This window comes from Rana temporaria, chromosome 12 (genome assembly GCF_905171775.1).
Source record: "Rana temporaria chromosome 12, aRanTem1.1, whole genome shotgun sequence".
In the NCBI taxonomy this organism is placed as follows: domain Eukaryota; kingdom Metazoa; phylum Chordata; class Amphibia; order Anura; family Ranidae; genus Rana; species Rana temporaria.
In genome coordinates this window covers 9,934,079-9,957,623 of record NC_053500.1, presented here as the reverse complement: position 1 = coordinate 9,957,623, position 23,545 = coordinate 9,934,079, and the positions used below count along the sequence as shown (strand labels likewise).

At 46.5% G+C, this 23,545-nt stretch overlaps 1 protein-coding gene across 3 annotated transcripts in view; it reads right to left on the bottom strand.

Annotated features, from left to right (window-relative positions):
- Nucleotides 1–23,545, bottom strand: part of NFATC2 (nuclear factor of activated T cells 2) — a 162,511-nt gene that overhangs the window by 74,122 nt on the left and 64,844 nt on the right. For all 3 annotated transcript variants that reach the window (XM_040330962.1, XM_040330961.1, XM_040330960.1), the window contains exons 4-5: nt 10,168–10,370; nt 5,567–5,739 (exon numbers count right to left, since the gene is read on the bottom strand). In XM_040330962.1, the coding sequence (XP_040186896.1) occupies nt 5,567–5,739; nt 10,168–10,370 (376 nt within the window). The remainder of the gene's footprint in view (nt 1–5,566; nt 5,740–10,167; nt 10,371–23,545) is intronic.

Sequence of the window (23,545 nt, the reverse complement as noted above, 5' to 3'; positions counted from 1 at the left end):
AGTCCAGTCCTCTAAAAATAATAAATTCTCCCATTCAGCCGAGGCTTTCCCAGAGAAAAGATTCTGGCGGGGGTGGCGCTGATGTGCTCCGTTTTGTTGCACGACCCTCTACAGCTTCTTCTGGCACTCAGTGGGTGGTGGTGGTGGGGGGATTATGTTATAGTACTATGTGCTACTACACAAGCGTCATGTGGGTGGCAGCCAGGGGCGGACTGACCATTGAGGCTCTCGGGCACTGCCCGAGGGCCCCATGCAACTAGTGGGCCCCATCAGGGTTGCCAGGCTCAGTAAAACCAGGGAGTGTGCGCAGCCTATTGCATTAGGGTGTGCACCCCAAAGATCAAACACATAGTACCGATCATTCACGATGAAAGGGAAGGGGCCGGTAAGTTACATATTTACCAGCCCCTTCCCCCCACTCATCCTAAAACATCCCCGCAGCAACAGCTGGAGGGAGAGGAGAGTAGGGAAGTTGGAAGCGCTGCGGGGGGAAGGAAGAGGGAACCAGGGCAGTAGGGGGGATCTGTGCTGCACGGGGTGATTAGGGTGTGCCTGGGCACACCTGGCATACGTCTATGGACCCACTCCTAAACCTATAGCTGGCCTTTCCAGAAGAGTTGAAGCTGTTATAGCTGCAAAGGGCGGGGCCAACTCAATATTGAACCCTACGGACTAATAGCCAGATTCAGAGAGAATGGCTTAATTTTGAGGCGGCGTAGTGTATCGCATATACGCTACGCCGCCGTAAGTCAGAGAGGCAAGTGCTGTATTCACAAAGCACTTGCCTCCTAAGTTACGGCGGCGTAGCGTAAATGGGCCGGCGTAAGCGCGCTTAATTCAAATGATGAACAGGGGGGCGTGTTTTATGTTAATGACAAGTGACCCGACGTGATTGACGTTTTTAACGAACGGCGCATGCGTCGTTTGTGGACATATCCCAGTGTGCATTGCTCCAAAGTACGCCGCAAGGACGTATTGGTTTCGACGTGAATGGGGCTGGATGTAATTTACGTCCAGCCCCATTCACGGACGACTTACGCAAACGATGTAAAAATTTCAAAATTCGACGCGCGAACGACGTCCATACTTAACTTTGGCTAGGCCAGCTATTTGTTCGACTAACTTTACGCTGGAAAAAAGCCGTACGAAAACGGCGTAAAAAAATGCGCCGGGCGCACGTACGTTTCTGAATCAGCGTATATAGCTCATTTGCATTTCCTACCCGAAATCAACGGAAGTGCCACCTAGTGGCCAGCGTAAATATTGCACCCTAAGATACGACGTCGTGGGAGACTTACGCCGCTCGTATCTTAGCCTAATTTAAGCGTATCTGGTTTCCAGAATACGCTTAAATTTACGACGGCGTAGATTCAGAGTTACGACGGCGTATCTACTGATACGCCGGCGTAACTGTATCTGAATCTAGCTATAAGACTGGGATACCATTGAAGTTCATGTGCGTGTAAAGGCAGGCGTCCCAATACTTTTGATAATATGGTGTATTTTTCATAATACAAAGTAACAAATAAAGAGGGGCGTTTTCTAAGCAATACAAGTTCATTAACGAAGCCACAACATCTCTGTGGTTTGTTTAATCAGTGAATGTTCATTTTTCCACTCTGAAGCTCTACTGTGTGTATTTGTACTTTAATTGTTCACTTAAAGGCCCATCTCCTGAAAAGCCCTCTGTGGTTAGTTCTGTGGAGTAACGTGGAACTGGAGATGGTAGACATAGGCTGACATTGTTCCTTTAGTGTGGCTTGTGAAGGAGCCGTGTCCACGGACCCTCTTCTTCCTCAATTTCCAGCTCCATCCCTGGACTAAAGATATCTCCATAACAAGAGTGCCCCCGAATATTCACCCCCGTGCCACGCCTTGATTCTGCCCTCATAGATTAGCCCATTAAAGAAGAAAACAATCGTTCTGAAGAGACGGAAGTAGATGTAAACACATACTGGATGACACATCAACTACTAAACCCCCCCTGGACCCCAAACTTGGCACACATGTAGCCCCTCTCTTCCTCTACAAGTGTGCAAAGTTTGTTGTCTGGGGGACCTACGGCCGGGGAGCACCGATTTTTCAAAGTCGGGCACCCCTTTTATAGACTCCCATGTTAAACGGCAATTTTTCCGGTAAATTTGGGGACCCGGTACCGGCCGGCCATAGGTCCCCTGAACCGGAAACTTGGCACACATGTAGCCTTAGTTCTCCTCTACAAGTTTGCTGTCTGGGGGACCTACGGCCAGGGAGCACAGATTTTTCCAAGCCGGGCACCCCTTCTATATACTCCCATGTTAAACGCAAGTCTAGTCATGGAAACAGTGAGGCATAGGCACAGCGAGGCATGGGCACAGCGAGGCATGGACACAGCGAGGCATGGACACAGCGAGGCATGGACACAGCGAGGCATGGACACAGCGAGGCATGGACACAGTGAGGCATGGGCACAGTGAGGCATGGGCACAGTGAGGAATGCACATGGACACGGTGAGGCATGGACATTGACACAGTGAGGCAAAGTGAGGCACAGTGAGGCATGCAGATGGACACCCTAGGTTTATACTCGAGTCAATATGTTTTCCCATTTTTTTGGTGGTAAAATTAGGTGCCTCGGCTTATATTCGGGTCGGCTTGTACTGGATTATATACGGTATGTATTTGTTACTTTACTCCAAAAACCTTGTCACGTCTTTTTTATCGGGTAATTGGGGGGTTTTGGGAGGTTTTGGTCCAGCAGATTGGGGTAAACTGGAGGTATCTGTCCTTCATATGTAGACTTCTTGGGGCAGATTCAGGTAGAGATACGACGGCGTAACTCCTGATACGCCGTTGTATCTCTGAGATCCGACGGTCGTATCTATGCGCCCGATTCATAGAATCAGGTTCCGCATAGATCTCCCTAAGATCCGACAGGTGTAAGTGACTTACACCGTCGGATCTTAGGCTGCAATTTCACACTGGCCGCTCGGTGGCGCTTCCATTTGTTTACGCGAGGAATATGCAAATTACTATTTACGTCGATTCAGAAACGAACGACCGCCCAGCGCTTTTTTTTTACGTCGTTTGCGTTCGGCTTTCTCCGGCGTAAAGTTACCCCTGCTATATGAGGGGTATGTGCGGCGTATCCTATGTTAAGTATGGCCGTCGTTCCCGCGCTGAGTTTTGAAATTTTTATGTCATTTGCGTAGGTCGTTCGCGAATACGGCCGGACGTAATTTTCGTTCACGTCGAAAGCAATGATGTTTTGCGGCGGATTTTCGAGCATGCCCACTGGGATGTTTTCACAAACGGCGCATGCGCCGTTAAAAAAAAACGTCAAATACGCGGGGTCAAGCCAAATTTAAATAAAACACGCCCCCTACATCCCCATTTGAATTACGGAGGCCTTACGCCGCAACACATACGTTACGCCGCCGTAACTAAGGGTGCAAGTTCTTTCTGAATAAAGAACTGGCGCCCAAAGTTAGAGCGGCGTAACGTATCGGAGATACGTTACGCCGGCCGGACAGATACGCTCAGGTATCTGAATCTGGCCCCTTGTGTTTCGAACATTTCCATAGAGTTCTGGAAGCTTGGCTGGACAGTGCAGGGCCGATCCTGGGAGGGTGCACGGGGTGCACTGCACCCGGGCGCCACAGGGGAGGGGGCGCCAAAGTGCCAGGGCACCGTTGGTCCCGAGTGTGCTACCACATTGAGTCGGCATTGTGCCGAGCGACCCGCAGCAGCTGCCCTGGTTGTAATCAGGGCTGGGCGCTGGTGTATCGTCCTAGAGCTCATGTCAGCGAGGGCGCCGTGACCTCGTCATTGCCCCCACACAGTGCACCTGTGCTTTCCACCAGCACCTAAACACTGGAGCCTCATGCACCAAGGATAGTACATGGGGCCTAATTAAAAAAAAAAAAATGCAAAAAAAATTGGTATTGGGTATTAAAAAAAAACAACATTAGGAATAGAGTATATTTAGGTGCTACAAGTAGGCAGACCCTTTGTGAGAGCAGTTCTCTGTTATCCAGTTGTGTATGGTTATCTCACACCCTGGAGGAACAGGGCATACTACTCAGGAAGATAAGAGCAGGGATAAATCTCTGCATGAATCATTGACAACAATCGATCCGCAAAGAGAGCTTTTCCAGAAGTCCAGTCACAGACTTATGTTACATAAAAAGGTAATAAAAACGGCTATTCTGGTCATATAAATTGATCGTTTCCCTACAGGTTAAACAGTGGAAGACCCATTCTCTTCAGAGGTGATTAAAGCAGCCCAGACATTACTTCCTTCTACCAGCCGGTTTAACAATAAAAATAAACAGGTTCCCCCCTATCCATACACTCAACGTGGATAGGGGAATCCTTCCCGCTGACAGCAGGGAGACTTCATCAGATATCATCAGATATACATACCTCCCAACAAGCACGGATTCTGCGGGATTTCCCCGCACTGACTGCATATTCCCGCAGTCCCGCAAAAGGGTTAAATTTCCCGCACTGAGAGGATCCGAGCTCCCCCCCCCCCCCGCTCAGTACTGTAGGAGGAGGCGGGCGGAGCTGAATGGGCAGTACTGCTGGAGGAGGCGGGTGGAGCTGAATGGCAGCCGTCCTATAAGAGGAGGCGGGCGGAGCTGAATGGCAGCCATCCTATAGGAGGAGGCGGGCGGAGCTGAATGGCAGCCGTCCTACACACACAGCTCCCGGTCCTGTCAGGGAGAGAAATGCTGATTTTCTGTTCATACAATGTATGAACAGAAGATCGGTCATTTCCCCTAGTGAGGCCACACCCCCTACAGTTAGAACACACCCAGGGAACATACTTAACCCCTTCCCCACCTCCTAGTGTTAACCCCTTCACTGCCAGTGGCATTTTTATAGTAATCAATGCATTTTTATAGCACTGATCGCTATAAAAATGCCAATGGTGTCAAAAGTGTCCGCCATAATGTCGCAGTACCGAAAAAAAAAATCGCTGATCGCCGCCATTACTAGTAAAAAAAAAATATTAATAAAAATGCCATAAAACTATCACCTATTTTGTAAACGCTATAACTTTTGCGCAAACCAATCAATAAACGCTTATTGCGATTTTTTTTGATGAAAAATATGTAGAAGAATACGTATCGGCCTAAACTGAGGGAAAAAAAAAAGTTTTTTGATATATTTTTGGGGGATATTTATTATAGCAAAAAGGAAAAAAAATATTTTTTTTCAAAATTGTCGCTCTATTTTTGTTTATAGCGCGGAAACTAAAAACCGCAGAGGTGATCAAATACCACCAGAAGAAAGCTCTATTTGTGGGGAAAAAAGGACGCCAATTTTGTTTGGGAGCCACGTCGCACGACCGCGCAATTGTCAGTTAAAGCGACGCAGTGCCGAATCACAAAACGTGCTCTGGTCTTTGACCAGCAATATGGTCCGGGGGTTAGGTGGTTAAGCAGGAAGATTAGAAGTTGAGTCTAGAAGGTACATCACAGCCCAGAGAAATAACCAGTTCTGTGTACTGAGAGGAGGACTCAAAAGATGAAGCCAATATATTGAGGACACTTTTCATAAAGTAATAAAGATCACTCACAGCATTCGATCGGATTGGACGCCGCTTGTAAGGAAACGATCCTCCCGCTGGCCTCTGGAATATGGACGCGAAAGACGAGGCGCACTCGGGTGTTCTTCCTTCCAATGTCGGTCTCGCCTTTTCTCAGCTCGATATCTGCGTTTTTTAACTTCAGGATTCCAGCGCAATCGATGCTGTCATGGGAGAATACAGAGAAAATCACACGGTCAGCTAAGCAAAGGGAATCCTCAGAGGACATTAAAGCAAAGTTCCGGCCACAATTTCACTTTTTAAATATAATTACCCCTGTAATACACAAGCTTAATGTATTCTAGTAAAGTTAGTCTGTAAACTAAGGTCCGTTTTGTTAGGTTGTTACAGCATTTAGACACTTTATAAAATAGAAATTGACTGGGGCCATCTTAAGTGTGGGCATCATGAAGCCAGACTGTATGATTTCCTGGATTTCAGCCTTGCAGATCTCGCACATGCTCAGTGCTGCACAAGCAGTGTAATGGGTTTCAGATCAGGTTTCAGCACCTGTACTGTCCAAGTCACATGATTCTTCGAGACTGGGGAGTGCACAGACTCCTGGAAAGTTACACCCACTACATTCCCAGGAGTCTGTGCGGTGTAGGTTAGGAAGCATTAATCACCTACGTGCAGGAAGTGGGAAGATTAACTATTCTGCCTAGCAACAACACTTTGAAGGCATCTAAAAAAAAAAAAAAATTCTTAAAGGACTAATGACATTTTTTTAAAACTACTGATGTAATGTTATATTTATGGGTGGAACTCCACTTTAAACACTGAATTGTATTATTCTCATACAACGCTCATTACTAGAAAATAAAAAGTGTGCATTGGGTTGTAGATTTATGACTGAGAATTATTTATACATCTGATTATTACATAAGAACTTCTGCTTGCTGTGGAAGTACCGATCGATCACCAGGATCGCCTGCAGCTGATCTTTTCCATATTGCTGACTTCTCATGTATTGTTCTGCATTGTATCTCTGCTTGGAGGCGGCCATACTGGGATCACTAATGTCAGAGCTGTCCCACCATTGGCCAGTGTGATCTGATGACTGGTGGGGTAATGATAAGAGATAGAAGAAGCACAATCACCAGATGTCAATGTCAGTAGAAGAATTGTGCCCCATCGTTGCAGCCATTGGGAGGTATAGTGCCCCATCGTTGCAGCCCTTGGGAGGTATAGTGCCCCATCGTTGCAGCCATTGGGAGGTATAGTGACCCATCGTTGGTGTCAGTGGGAGAAATAGCGTCCCATCATTTGTATCAGTGGAAAAAACTAGTGCCCATCGTTAGTGTCAGTGGGAGGAATAGTGCCCCATCATTGGTGTCAGTAGGAAGAATAGTGACCCATCATTGGTGTCAGTGAGAGGAATTGTGACCCATCATTGGTGTCAGTGAGAGGAATAGTGTCCCCATCATTGGTGTAAGTGGGAGGATAGTGCCCAATCATTGGTGTCAGTGGGAGGAATAGTGACCCATCATTGGTGTCAGTGAGAGGAATAGTGTCCCATCATTGGTGTCAGTGGGAGGATAGTGCCCAATCATTGGTGTCAGTGGGAGGAATAGTGACCCATCATTGGTGTCAGTGGGAGTAATAGTGCCCCATATTGGTGTTAGCGGGAGGAATAGTGCCACATCATTGGTGTGAGTGGGAAGAATAGTGCCACATCATTGGTGTCAGTGGGAGGAATAGTGTCCCATCATTGGTGTCAGTAGGAAGAATAGTGACCCATCATTGGTGTCAGTGGGAAGAATAGTGCCCCATCATTGGTGTCAGTGGAAGAATAGTGCTCCATTATTGGTGTCAGTGGGAAGAATAGTGCCCCATCATTGGTGTCAGTGGGAGGAATAGTGACCCATCATTGGTGTCAGTGGGAGTAATAGTGCCCCATATTGGTGTTAGCGGGAGGAATAGTGCCACATCATTGGTGTGAGTGGGAAGAATAGTGCCACATCATTGGTGTCAGTGGGAGGAATAGTGTCCCATCATTGGTGTCAGTAGGAAGAATAGTGACCCATCATTGGTGTCAGTGGGAAGAATAGTGCCCCATCATTGGTGTCAGTGGAAGAATAGTGCTCCATTATTGGTGTCAGTGGGAAGAATAGTGCCCCATCATTGGTGTCAGTGGGAGGAATAGTGACCCATCATTGGTGTAAGTGAAAGTGGCCGATGCCGCCTAGGCTCAAGGAAGTTGAAAAATAACAGACTTACTGGCCAGATCGAACTAATGCAGACACCTCATCTAAGAACTGTTTAGCTGAAATATCATCAACTGTACTTTTGGGTCTAATACTGCTTTAAATACAGATGAACATCTATGGAGGGAGGATGTTGTGATAAGAACTGCAAAACTCTACCACAAAAAAAAGTTATTTCCTGTAAAATACCCACTACTACAGAAAACCCAACAACAGTGCATGTGACATTTACACAGAAAAAGAAAATGAGCGAAGCGCGTATCTAAGATCTGAATTACGTCGTGTAATGTACAGTCCTGATCAAAAGTTTAAGACCGCTTAATAAAATGGCAAAAAAAATCATATTTTACATTGTTGGATCTTAACAAGGTTCCAAGTAGAGCTTCAACATGCAACAAGAAGAAATGAGAGCGAGACAAAACATTTTTTTGAGCATTCAATTAATTGAAAACAACGAATAAACTGAAAATAAATTGAAAACAACACTCCCGCTGTGTCCAATCACAGCGGGAGCGGCGCGCCCCAGATCGCATGCTCAAAATCACGTACTGGTACGTGATTTTGCGCAGCCAGGCCGCAAAAGTATATATATGTCGCTCTAAAAGCGGTTAAACGAAAAGCATTTATTCTGCTGTCTTACGAGAAAAATTTACGGAATTGTGCCTTCGGGTTAATTTCATGGCTGTGTCTTTCAAAAGCTGCGCACCAACGATCAGATTATCATCATACGATCGTTTTAAAAGTAGCTTTTTTCATCCGATTTTTTTAGCGTGTGTACTAGGCTTTATGGTAGAAGAAATGTAAATGCAGATACAGATTTTTTATATTATTTTTACTATTATTTTTTATTATTTAATTATTATCATTGGGGTAGATTCAGGTACCTTTGCGCTTTTTTTACGTAGGTGCAGGGCACCGTTTTTGCCCTGCGCCCACGCAAATTTTCTGCGCTACCCGCGATTCACGTAGCAGTAGCTCCGTAAATTGCGTGTGCGCTCCGGCAAAATGCCCGGCGTAAGCGCGCGCAATTTAAATGATCCCGTAGGGGGCGGGAATCGTTTAAATTAGGCGCGTTCCCGCGCCGATCGTAGAGCGCATGCTCCGTCGGGAAACTTTCCCGACGTGCATTGCGGAAAATGATGTCGCAAGGACGTCATTTGCTTCAAAGTGAACGTGAATGGCGTCCAGCGCTATTCGCGAATCACTTACGCAAACTACGTAAAATTCAAATTTTGCGACGCGGGAACGACGGGTATACGTAACATTGGCTGCCCCTGCTAATAGCAGGGGCAACCTTACGCGAAAACCGCCATACGCAAACGACGTAAACTGCGTACGCAGAGCTCATGTAACGTTGTGAATCGGCGTTAGTATGCAATTTGCATACTATACGCTGAGCACAACGGGAACGCCACCTAGCGACCATCGCAAGAATGCAGCCTAAGATATGCGGGCATAAGAGCCTTAAGCCACGCATATCTTAGGCTGTAGTGGGCGTAATGAGCTCTCTGAATCAGGAGAACTCGTTACGCCGGGGCAAGTAAGCAATTGCGCTGCGTAACTATGGTTACGCAGGCGCAATTGCTCTCTGAATCCGGGCCAATATTATTTATTATTATTTTTATTTAATTATCATTATATATATATATATATATATATATATATATATATATATATATATATATATATATATATATATATATATATATATATATATATATATAATGATAATTAAGCGCGCCCCCGCACCGATCGAACTGCGCATACGTCGGGCGGAAAAATAGCCCAGTGCGCATGCTCCAGCTTACGACGGAAAACGTCAATGACGCCGACGTGAGCGTCATTGACGTAAAGTCGTATTCGCGGACGACTTAGGAAAACGACGTAAACGACAGAAAAAAGCCGACGCTGACCCGACGCTATACTTAACATGGCATACGACGGACCTTCGTAAACTTGCCCCTCATATAGCTGGGGCAAAGTTTACGCTTACGGAAACGTCGTAAATTCACTGCGTTGTCCGCGCGTACGTTCGGGAATCTCGCGTAAATAGCTAATTTGCATAGACGACGGAAAAAAACTACGATGCGACACCTAGCGGCGGGGAAAAAAATGCTTTTAAGATCTGACAGCATAAGAGCCTTACGCCTGTCAGATGTAATGGGTATCTATGCATAACTGATTCTAAGAATCAGTCGCATAAATACGCCGGGCCAGATTAGGACTTACGACGGCGCAAATGGCGTTGCGCCGTCGTAAGCCTTTTAAGAATCTGGCCCATAGAGCCATGGGGCTTATAAGGTCACCTACAATAAAATCACCCTCAATAATCTTTCTGTTCCCCACATTATTTCCTGACTGCACCCCAAACCAGATACAACTTACTTTGCTCTCATGTTGCTCTTGGGCTCCAGAGGGATCTCCAGGACTTTGGTGTGTCCTATGATCTTCTCATAGCTGGTGGTGGTCACGGTTTTGCCTGTAATGCGGTGGACCTGGTAGAAGGCATGGGGTTTGAGGATCCTTTCATCAGCGGTACCGATAAAGATCTGCAGACCCAGAGGCTTGTTCTCCATGTAGCCATGAAGCTGCGGATACAATAGAACAATAATCAAAAAAGAAAAGGCAATATGGTCCCGCACAGGGGGAACAAAACATCACTTGCCATCTATCAGTGCCACTCATACGTACCCGGCCTTTTAGTGCCCAAAAATGTGTTTAGCCACTAAAGAAAGCTCTATTTTTTGGGAACGAAATGATAACAATTTAGTTTGGGTACAGTCAGGGCCGCCATCAGGGGGGTACAGGCAGTACACCTGTAAGGGGCCCGGATGGCAACCCCTTTTTTTTCAAATTTTTTTTTTTGAAAGGGGCCCTGGGGAATTTTTATATATATACATTTTTTTTTCTTTTTATTAAAGGGCCCAGAGGGCCCCAGATGGCAACCCCCCCTTTTTTTTATATATATATTTTTTTCTTTTTATTAAAGGGCCCAGAGGTCCCCAGGGCCCCGGATGGCAACCCCCCTTTTTTTTATATATATATATTTTTCTTTTTATATATATAATTTTTTTTTTTTATTAAAGGGCCCAGAGGTCCCCAGGGCCCCAGATGGCAACCCCCCTTTTTATATATATATATATATATATATATATATATATATATATATATATATATATATATATATATATATATATATATATATTTTTTTTTTTTTTATTAAAGGGCCCAGAGGTCCCCAGATGGCAACCCCCCTTTTTATATATATATATATATATATTTTTTTTTTTTATTAAAGGGCCCAGAGGTCCCCAGGGCCCCAGATGGCAACCCCCCCTTTTTTTAATATATATATATATATATTTTTCTTTTTATTAAAGGGCCCCGGATGGCTACCCCCCCCTTTTTGTATATATTTTTAAATATATATATCTTTTTTTATTTCTTTTTTTTGTAAGGGGCCCAGAGGTCCCCAGGACGACCCCCAATTCACGCCCCCCTCCTCCTCAATTCACGCCCCCCCCGCTTCTCAATTTGAGGTGGCAGCACCCCCTCCCGGTTCTCTGCTCCAGGGGGCCCATGCCTGAAGCTGTGTAAGGGGCCCCATAATTTCTGATGGTGGCCCTGGGTACAGTGTTGCATGACCGCACAATTGTAATATATAAAATGTCAGCGCTGAGAGCTGAAAGCCGGCCTGGGCAGGAAGGTGGAAATGTGCCCGGTATTGAAGTGGTTAAGGAGATGTCCTGAATACGATGGTGGCAGGAGGCAGATGTTACCTCATTTGCATCTTCTGACGTCTACACGCCCCCACAATGGACCAGGCTAAGGCAGAGAGAGGTATCAGATAGAAGGCTAGACTTATGAAAACAATTTCATCGAATTATGGAAATATTGTGCGATGGTCGCCTGCGCTAAACAAATAAAAAGAGAGCTCCGTCTCGATGATTTGCTGTGTTTTTTCAAAGAGGAACTACAGTCAAATATTTTGCCGATCAACCAATAAATAAAGGCCACCTTGCCCCGTACTCCTCCGATGGACAAAGTGTCCCTTTGCTTCCTTGACTTTAAAGGCCAACTCTACCCGACATTGTATGGGAACCCGGGAGGGCGAATCCCCCCCGCTCACTTCTGATATCTCCTACTTTGGTGGCTCTTGTATGCTTTGTAAGAGTAGATTCAGTCCTAACTGTTTCCGGAAGGTTCAGATAAGCGGTGAGCTACGTCTTGCCGACACAACTCACCACTTTGCACTTCCTCAGCAGCTAGACATCATTTCTAGAAAGAATGACAGGATGACGGGCCTGATACATCTGTAAGGCTTCTTCACACCATGGTGTTGCAACTGTACTAAGGGATTATTGACACCGGACCGGGGCCCAGTCTTAGTCCGTAAGGTTCAATATTGAATTTGCCCACCCTTTGCCGCTATAACAGCTTCAACTCTCAGGGGCACCAGTCTTAGTCCGTAGGGTTCAATATTGAATTGGCCCACCCTTTGCAGTAATAACAGCTTCAACTCTCAGGCCTCGTACACACGGCCGAGGAAATCGACGTGCCAAACACATCGAGTTCCTCGGCGAGTTCAGCCCTGAAGCCGCCGAGGAGCTCGGCGGGCCGAGTTCTCCCATAGAACAACGAGAAAATAGAGAACATGTTCTCTATTTTCTCGACGAGTTCCTCGGCGGCTCCATCGGGCTGAAAGTGTACACACGACAGAGTTTCTCGGCAGAATCCGGCTCTGACCGAGTTTCTCGCTGAATTCTGCCGAGAAACTCTGTCGTGTGTACGAGGCCTCAGGGGCACCAGTCTTAGTCCGTAAGGTTCAATATTGAATTGGCCAACCCTTTGCCGTTATAACAACTTCAACTCTCAGGGGCCCAGTCTTAGTCCGTAGGGTTCAATATTGAATTGGCCCACCCTTTGCCGCTATAACAGCTTCAACTCTCAGGGGCACCAGTCTTAGTCCGTAGGGTTCAATATTGAATTTGCCCACCCTTTGCCGCTATAACAGCTTCAACTCTCAGGGGCACCAGTCTTAGTCCGTAGGGTTCAATATTGAATTGGCCCACCCTTTGCCGCTATAACAGCTTCAACTCTCAGGGGCACCAGTCTTAGTCCGTAGGGTTCAATATTGAATTGGCCCACCCTTTGCAGTTATAACAGCTTCAACTCTCAGGAGCCCAGTCTTAGTCCGTAGGGTTCAATTTTTAGTTGGCCCACCCTTTGCCGTTATAACAGCTTCAACTCTCAGGAGCCCAGTCTTAGTCCGTAGGGTTAAATTTTTAGTTGGCCCACCCTTTGCCGTTATAACAGCTTCAGCTCTTCTGGGAAGGTCATCCACAAGGTTTAGGAGTGTGTCCAGTGGCAGATGGTGGTATATTTTATTTTGGGGAGACGAGGGGCGACAAACAATCCACCCACCACCAATAACTCCCACCCTGGTTGGGTCACAGGCAACACCCCCCCCCAGTCGGTCAGCCAGCAGCTACGCACTTACCCCATCTAGGTCATGGGCAGCGCTTCCTCGGGGGGGCATCTACTCCTCCTTGTACTTCACGGCAGCTTCCCCTTGAGTCTCCTCCCTACTCCTCCTCCTCGGCGGCCCATAGGATCGATTCTCCCTTCGGTCAATTGGGTGAAGGGTCTCAGGACCCGCTTCCTGATTGGCCAGGAGGAGAATCAAGCAGATAATAGTGAGTATTAATTCGCTATTGTCACACAACTGGGTGGGCTTGGGCCGAAGTACTCTGCAGACAGTTTGGGGGTTTGAGGTGCCACGGGTTGTTTGCCGCCCCCCAAATCAAAAAAAGACACCAGCCACCACTGGATTGCAGTGCAGACCAAAAAAAGGGTCCTGTGCCATTTTGATGTGAACGCAATGCGATTTTTAGCCATACAGTTTATATGGCTGAATTCGCATCGCACAGACTTTGCATGTGATGTGCACAGCACATGGTGCGAATCACATGCAAGTAGGGTTGCCACCTCATCCCTTTAAAACCGAACACATATTAATTACACAGGTTCTGTGGCTAATTAAGGTGGTAATTAGACTCATTTGGTGCCTTACCTGCATTAAATTAGCCTCAGAACCTGTGTAATTCATATGTGTTCTCTTCACCTTCCTACTTCACCTTCCTACTGTTTAACCGTTTTTACCCGGCTGGGTCATAAAAGCACAGAAAAGACACCTGTTGAGCGGACATTCCATTTACTACATTTACTATGCCCAGCGCCCAGAAGCGATTCAGTTCGCATGCGCCGCGCTTTATAAGTTTTTCATTCATTCATTCACTACTACTCGTCCCCACCCCCATTCCTGACCGGCCGGGCAGCGTGCTTGGATAAGGGTTTGGATTTGATTTTGGGGGAACCCCCCATGCTGTTTTTTCGGCGTAGGTGTTCCCCTTAAAATCCATACCAGACTGAAGGGTCTGGTATCATCCTGGGGGGAACCTCACGCAATTTTTTTTTTTAAATTTGCGCGGGGTTCCCCTTTAAGATTCTCCGCACACGAGTCAGATCATCTTGATCCGACTTCTGGTGCGACCCCTATTCTAATCAATGGGCCCCCATTGGGAACCATTGATTTTGAATAGAGAAAGAAAAACGCGGCTGAAAACTAGCGCGGCAAAACGTGCATTGAATTCAATGCAAAACGCGGAAAAAAACGCTGCTTTTTTCCTGGCGTCTGTACTAGCTTTACAGCCCGTTTTTTAAAACGTCAGTGGGCATGAGGCCTAAGTTCATGTGCGTGTAAAGGCAGGCGTCCCAATACTTTTGGTAATATGGTGTATACGGAATAGTAGGCTGCAATATAATATTGCTGTATTATAAAGCAGGTTCTTGATGCTATATGCGATATATATCATCAGGGTCCAATAATCCTGGGCCCGGGTTCCCGCGCCTCACCTGATCGTTGGCTGTAATGACGGCGCTTTGCGGTTTTCCTTGACATGTTCCACTGACACGTAACATAAAAAGAACACCTTCTCTGCGTCTGCCAAGTGTGGACTCATTGCCTCGGCGTGTTTTCCGTCTGCTATTTTATGAAGTTCTGGCCCAGAATTGGGCAGTGTCACCCCCGGACAGACAGGATACCAGATGATCCCGCCATTACTCTAGACAGAACTCATTATGAATCGGGGAGACTCTCTGGATATTTCATGCAGGAAAGTCTGACGGACACAGTAAAAGGATATCATTTTTTTTTCGTTATGACTTAAAGGGCTGCCGTTCTCTGCTCAATGTGTACCTAAAAATCATTTCCTTCTAGAAAGGTCTCTGGATTTATGATCCATCATTGGCGCCGGCTTCCGGTGTCATTACCGGGAGAACATGAAGGCCATATGAACGGAAAACAAATACAGCTAACCAAATTCATTCCATCTTTTCTCTACATTAGGGCGCCAAGAAAATTGATTTTTTTTGGAGTTTGGGCGGTTTTTTTTTTAACCACTTCAGCCCCGGACCATTTGGCTGCCAAATGACCGGGCCACTTTTTGCGATTCGGCGCTGCGTCGCTTTAACCATCAATTGCGCGGTCGTGCGACGCGGCTCCCAAACAAAATTGGCGTTCCTTTTTTTCCCCACAAATAGAGCTTTCTTTTGGTGGTATTTGATCACCTCTGCAGTTTTTATTTTTTGCGCTATAAACAAAAATAGAGCGACAATTTTGAAAAAAATGCAATATTTTTTACTTTTTGCTATAATAAATATCCCCCAAAAAATATATAAAAAACAATTTTTTTCCTCAGTTTAGGCCGATACGCATTCTTCTACATATTTTTGGTAAAAAAAAAAAAAAAAAAAAAAAAAATCGCAGAAAAGTGTATATTGATTGGTTTGCACAAAAGTTATAGCGTCTACAAAATAGGGGATATTTTTTTGGCTTTTTTTTTACTAGTCGTGACTGCGACATTATGGCGGACACTTTTGACGCTGTTTTGGGACCATTGTCATTTATACAGCGAACAGAGCTATAAAAATGCACTGGTTACTGTGTAAATGACACTGGCAGGGAAGGTGTTAACCACTAGGGGGCGAGGAAAGGGTTAAGTGTGTCCTAGGGAGTGATTCTAACTGTGTGGGGGCGTGGCTACTAGTGACACGACAGTGATCGCTGCTCCCCATGACAGGGAACAGAAGATCAGTGTCCTGTCACTAGGCAGAACAGGGAGATGCCTTGTTTACAACGGCATCCTATCGTTCTGCCACTCTGTGACACGATTGCAGGACACCGCCAGGCATCGAGTCCGCGGGGCCCGGTCACGGAGAGTGCACGCCAACTGCACAGCTTCCTAAAGGGGACGTACAGGTATGTCCATTTTCCTACCACTGCCATTCTGCCAACCAGGGGCGGACTGACACCGGGCAATAGAAGATTATGGGGCCCCCCGTCAATAGGAGATTATGGGGCCCCCAGGCAAAAGATTATGGGGCCACACAGTATACACACACATACAGTATAAATACACAGTATACACACACATACAGTATAAATACACACAGACAATATATACACAGTATACACACACAGTATATACACACATACAGTATAAATACACAGTATACACACACACATAAGTATACATACACAGTATACACACACAGACAAATAATATACACATACAGTATACATACACAGTATACACACACAGACAAACAATATACACACATACAGTATACACACACAAACAATATACACACAGTATACATACACAGTATACACACACAGACAAAAATATACACAAAGTATACACACACACATACAGTATACACACACACAGGCCAACAATATACACACAGTATACACACATACAGTATACACACACAGACAAACAATATACACACAGTATACACACACACACAGTACACACAAACAATATACACACAGTATACACAGACAGACACACATACAGTATACATACACAGTACACACACACACACAAGCAATATACACACAGTATACACATACACATACACACACTGAAAAGGTATTGGAGAGGCGGGGCTATAATCTTGGGATTTTTTTTAAAACACAGATTTTTACATACTGTCCCTGGTTTTACTGATGCTGGCAACCCTGATGGGGCCCCCTAGTGGCATGGGGCCCTCGGGCAGTGCCGGAGAGCCCGAATGGTCAGTCCGCCCCTGCTGCCAACATATCGGCGTGACACGGTCTTTAGGTGGTTAATTACCACCTTAATCATTCACAGAACCTGTGTAATTAATATGTGTTTGGGGTTTAAAGGGATGAGGCGGCACTTCTAGTAAGGGTTGAAGCTGAATAAGCATTGTAGAGAGCAGGTGATACCTACAGCCTGTATAGGAGGCCGTTTGTCATCATCTCTTCTCCCTCCACCTGCCTAGGATCCGGTGCATAGAGCAGAGCGCCAAACAAAAGACACCTGTACTCTGCGTATGGCTCTAACTCCAGGAGCCTACGGCCATTCCCAAAAGAGAAATAAGAGAAAACACGCCGTTTTACAGCAAAGCTCCGATTTCTACAAAATGAACACCTTTTTCAGCGTCAAGAACCTGCTTTATAATACAGCAAACACCTGGGAAGGAAATTATTTCCGTAAAATAAAAAAATCAGGTGCCCTGTTGACAATAAAACCCTCTATAAAGACTACAGAGTTTGAGCTGGAGCCCAACCAAGAGCCCTGAGTCACATTTGCCACACAGGCAAAGAAAAGCCAGACGTAATGTCTGCCTTTCCATCCCCTATTTTGGGATTTAAAGATCCTTATTTCTATTTATTTTTTCTGTTTTAAAACGTTTTCTTAATCTCTTTGCATAATTAGTCTGATATTATAACCCCGACCAGACGTGATCCGGTCTGTGACTGGAGGGAAGGAGGGGCGCCCTTGGCAGCTGAACACCCCACAAGGGGACCTTTCTTGTTTGCTACCTTACAGTACGCGAGTTGGGTAAACAAGATGCTAATTTGTTCGGTGATTTCAGCCATTGATTACGGACTGAGAAGGGATTATATACAAGTATCCAGGAGCAGTCATCTTTAACTTCATTCATACTTGCCAAATTCCCAGCTCCTGCGGAGGTGCGTGAGGGCCGCTGGTCGGGGAGTGAAAACTGACTTTTTAATCTTTCCAAAAACAACAGAAAATTTTAAAAAGTTGTATTGGGGAAAAATCTTTATTACTGGCTAGGTGCCACTATGAGACAATCACATTGCTCCCAACTGTCCCGCATTTGGCGGCACTGTCCCGGACTTGGCGGCACTGTCCCGGACTTGGCGGCACTGTCCCGGACTTGGCGGCACTGTCCCGGATTTGAAGCCATGTCCCTCTGTCCCTCTTTCCTCCTCATTTGTCCCTCATTTTTGGCCTGATCCATATACAGTAAGTAAGGCAGCGTACACACAATCGGTTAAACCGATGAGAACGGTCTGATGGACCGTTTTCATCGGTCCAAACCAATAGTGTGTGGGCGCCATTGGTTATTTATCCATCGGTTAAAAAAAAGCCAACTTGTTTTAAATTTAACCGATGGATTCCTAACCGATAGAAAAAAAAACGATCGTTAGGCCTCGTACAGACGACCGGATCTGTCCGCTGGGATTTATCCGCGGATCAGTTCCAGCAGATAGATCCGGTCGTGTGTACGGCCTAGCGGACATTTTCCAGCGGACATTTGTCCAGCCGACGGTTTTCCAGCGGATAAAAATTTCTTAGCATGCTAAGAAATCGATCCGCTGGAAACCTGTCCTTCGGACTTATCCGGTCGTCTGTACAGACTCAGCGGATAAGTCCGTCCGATCCCCATCCCTCGCATGCGTCGTACTGATTCGACGCATGCGTGAAAGTATTTACCTTCCAGGGTCGCGCACGTCGCCGCGTCGACGGCGCGGCCACGTCGCGACACGTCACCGCGGATGTTTTCCGCAGGGATTTTGGTCTGATGGTGTGTACAACCATCAGACCAAAATCCGCCAGCGGACATATCCGATGGAAATGGTCCGGCGGACCGTTTCCATCGGATAATCCGCTGGTGTGTACGAGGCCTTAGTAGGCACAAGCATCGGTTAAAAATCCACGCATGCTCAGAATCAAGTTGACGCATGCTTGGAAGCATTGAACTTCATTTTTTTCAGCACGTCGTTGTGTTTTACGTCACCGCGTTTTGACACAAACGTTTTTTTAACCGATGGTGTGTAGGCGCGACTGACCATCAGTCAGCTTCATCGGTTAACCGATGAAAACAGTCCATCAGGCGGGGGGCACAGCACACTACAGGGAGGGGTGATGCGAAGGGGGGCAAAGGGCACAGGACACTATGGGGGGGGGGGCGCACAGGACACTACAGTGGGGAGAATGTGATGTGAAGGGGACAGAAGGCAATAGGACACTACAGTTGGCGGGGAGATGCGAAGGGGGGAGGAGGGCACAGGACACTATGGGGGGGGGGGCGCACAGGACACTACAGTGGGGGGAATGTGATGTGAAGGGAACAGAAGGCAATAGGACACTACAGTTGGCGGGGGGGCACAGGACACTACAGGGAGGGGTGATTGATGCGAAGGGGGCAGAGGGCACAGGACACTATGGGGGGGGGGGTGCACAGGACACTACAGTGGGGGGGAATGTGATTTGAAGGGAACAGAAGGCAATAGGACACTACAGTTGGCGGGGGGGGGCACAGGACACTACAGGGAGGGGTGATTGATGCGAAGGGGGGCAGAGGGCACAGGACACTGTGGGGGGGGTGCACAGGACACTACAGTGGGGGGAATGTGATGTGAAGGGGACAGAAGGCAATAGGACACTACAGTTGGCGGGGAGATGCGAAGGGGGGAGGAGGGCACAGGACACTATGGGGGGGGGGGGCGCACAGGACACTACAGTGGGGGGAATGTGATGTGAAGGGAACAGAAGGCAATAGGACACTACAGTTGGCGGGGGGGCACAGGACACTACAGGGAGGGGTGATTGATGCGAAGGGGGCAGAGGGCACAGGACACTATGGGGGGGGGGTGCACAGGACACTACAGTGGGGGGGAATGTGATTTGAAGGGAACAGAAGGCAATAGGACACTACAGTTGGCGGGGGGGGGGGGGACAGGACACTACAGGGAGGGGTGATTGATGCGAAGGGGGGCAGAGGGCACAGGACACTATGGGGGGGGGGGGGTGCACAGGACACTACAGTGGGGGGAATGTGATGTGAAGGGGATAGAAGGCAATAGGACACTACAGTTGTTGGGGGGGGGTGATGTAAAGGGGGACAGAGGAAACTGCTATAGGGGGAGCAGTGGACACTACAGTGGGGGGGCATGTGAAGGGGGAGCGGTACTGTTTTGAGGGGGGGGTCACAGGACACTGCTATGGGGAGGGGGAAGAGCCCACTACATGGGGGTGCTGTAAAGGGGGGGCAAAGGACACTATAGTGGGGGTGATGTTCAGGGGGGCAGAGGACACTGCTTTAGGGGGCACAGGACACTGCTATTGGGGAGGGGGGAGCAGGACACTACATGGGGGATGTTGTAAAGGGGGGACAGAGGACACTACAGTGGGGGTGATGTGCAGGGGGGGCACAGGACACTGTTATGGGGGGCAGAGGACACTGCTATGGGGGGGGGGGCACAGGGCACTATGCTGTGTTTTTACTGGGGGCTTAAGGGCTATGTTTTGAAAGGTTGCCTACCCCCGGTTTCCTTTGAAACACCATACAAATCACAAGCAGCACATTCAGTGGGAATACAACATGTGGTCTCTGTATAGATTTATCAGCGAGATAATATCTGCAATTTCAAACAAGTTCTAAACTCAAGGATGAAGCCGCATGACCTATGGTCGGGATCGACATCATTGCAATCTATAGCAAACAACTGGAGAAAGGAGTGAAGGGCCATATGGTCAGCTCCTGTGTATATACTTTGGACATTTCTTCTCCAGCAAAATAAGAAATACTGGAAACTGGCTCTAGCCTTAGAAAATATTGCCAAGTCCACAAAACTGACTATTGGATTCAAAACCGGAATGGGTTGCATGTGATTCACAAATATTGGTTGGTAAAGTAGCAAATACCCGGGAGAGACCAAAGCCTGTCCTGTTTATAAGGGTCAACTTCACAACCTTCATGAAGGGAGTTGGGTCTTCTGGTATTGGGCTTAAAGCTGAACTCCAGGATGATATGAATGACACCAATGAAAGCAGCTCTGTATTAAGGAATATATTCATAAGATGTATTTTTTTTATGGAATCACTGTAAATACACATATTTCATTTGGTAACAAAGTAGAACTATAGCCATTTTTTTTTTTTAGCAGGGCGGGGAGCAGGTGCTGCTAAAATTTACTTTTACTATTAACAAGCTGGTGATTGGTTGCTCAGACCGCCTAGTAACCAATCACCAGCTTGTTAAACGGATAAGTTAAAGTGATAATAAACCTAATATTATGACAATAGTTTATCTACTATCTCCACACCAGGGAGAAAGCCTCGCATTACTGTGTGGAGTTACAGACAGAAGAACAGGAAGTGATGATTTCTCAGGAGAAATAAGGACATTTAAAAGCAAAATGGAAGGATGAGGTAAGTGAAGGAGGACTGCACTAAGGTAAAGGAAGATATTTAGGGGGAAAAAAATCCTTTACAACCCCTTAAACAAGGCAGTAACAGTGATTATAGTAGCCAATCATATATTATCCTTATTTTATTTGTCACAGTCAGATCAGTGAAATATGGTTTATGTTAATATTAATACAGTTGTTGTTATTAATAATTTTTGTAGATACAATTACTGTTTATTTTATATATCTGGGGATTGCCTAATCGATCGGCCTTATGGTGGTCCACGTACACATGTTCACATTCCTGTTTCTCACGTAACCTAGACATGCTTCTATTATGTCACACTTGATGCTTATTGTTGATATAATTAATGTTACTGTTTGCAATGCTTGAGACGTTTTTTTGTCTTTCTGTCTCTCTTTTCTCTGAATAAAATAAGATTGAATTAATAATTTTTGTAACTTAGTTTTGCATAAAACATTTAACGGTGTCATTTCATCAGATGATGTACGAGGGCGTGATTAGGGGCAGGGCATGGTAGGGGTTGGGTGGGGCAACTGGTTGGCGAGTAACTCTTAAAGTGGAGTTCCACACATTTTTTTATGATTGTCTGTACTGCATGCCCTAATCTCATAGTGTTCAGAATGGACAATTTTTATTTAATTTGTTGCTTGTAAATACCTTTATTTTGTAGTCCTTTATTACTTCCTCCTCCTTATTAGCCTAGGCTATTAAAGCGGATGTGCCACTAAAAAAATATATTAAAAGCCAGCAGCTACAAATACTGCAGCTGCTGACTTTTAATATAAGGACACTTACCTGTCCTGGAGTCCAGCGCCGTCCGCAGCAGATGACGAGCGATCGCTCGTCACCCTGCTGCTCCCCCCTCCATCCACGGTGAGGGAACCAGGTAGTGAAGCGCTCCGGCTTCACTGCCCGGTTCCCTACGGCGCATGCGCGAGTCGCGCTGCGCCCGCCGATTGGCTCCCGCTGTGTGCTGGGAGCCGAGTGTTCCCAGCATACAACGGGGGACGGATGGGAAGCAAGGAAAAAACCCGTCTTTTGCCCGTATCGTAGGGCCGGAAGTGGGTGCAGATACCTGTCTGTAGACAGGTATCTGCACCCCCCTCCCCCTGAAAGGTGTCAAATGTGACACCGGAGGGGGGGAGGGTGCCGATCAGCGCGACTTCGCTTTAGAGTGGAGATCCGCTTTAAGTCACAAGGCTATTCGCAAGGGTTTCTGGGATAGGCATCATGTATCCCAGTAGTCCTTGCAAATAGCCCATTTGCATAGAGAAGGGGCGGCAACTTCCTCTGACACTCCCGTTGCTATGGAAACCTGACTGAAACCTATTACATCGCTTGTGCAGCACTGAGCATGTGCGAGATCTGCAAGGCTGAAATCCAAGAAGTCATACAGTCTGGCTTCATGATGCCCACACTTAAGATGGCCACGGTCTATTTCTAGATTATAAACTAACTAAATGCTCTAACAACCTAACAAAACGGACCTTAGTTTACAGACTAACTTTACTAGAATACATTAAGCTTGTGTATTACAGGGGTATTTATATTTACAAAGTGAAATTGTGGCCGGAACTCCGCTTTAAGGCCTGGCTGGCTCAGGACTTGAAATGTTGAGCCCTGCATTAGTTGATGGATTCCACTCACAGTGGTTGGCAAAAGACCAAAGTAATGTAAAAACCTACAAACCCGACGGGGAGATCCACGACACAGCACAGCACCGGAGACAACATAAATATGAAGTAGTCTCCATGTAAACACTACATATAGAAGCTCTGTCCTTTCTCCGTCAAGGTTACTTCCTTCCTTACATTTGCAGTGCCACCTAAAAAGACGACTGTTTGCAAACTTCTCAGAGAAGAAAGAGGAAATTAATAGGCTTTCCGGTGTTCAGCCACATCTCTTGTTCTGATGTGCTGCATGCTCCTAAAAGGCTTTAAATAAACACGCACACACGCAACACTTGGCCTCGCTCTTTACATGCTACCAAAAAAAGAAAGAAGGGGGTCAGATTCACCTGGCACTGGTAAAGCGCGATTTCCAGGCAAGATGCGGATTTTCGTGCCAGGCTGTAACCACCACCCAAAATCTGCATTGTTCAAGACTTGAGCCTTACGTTAGCCACACACCTGACTGCGGCTTGGAAACAAAGCAAAGGAAGCGACTCCACTTATGTCAACTGCAAGATAAGAGCGAGG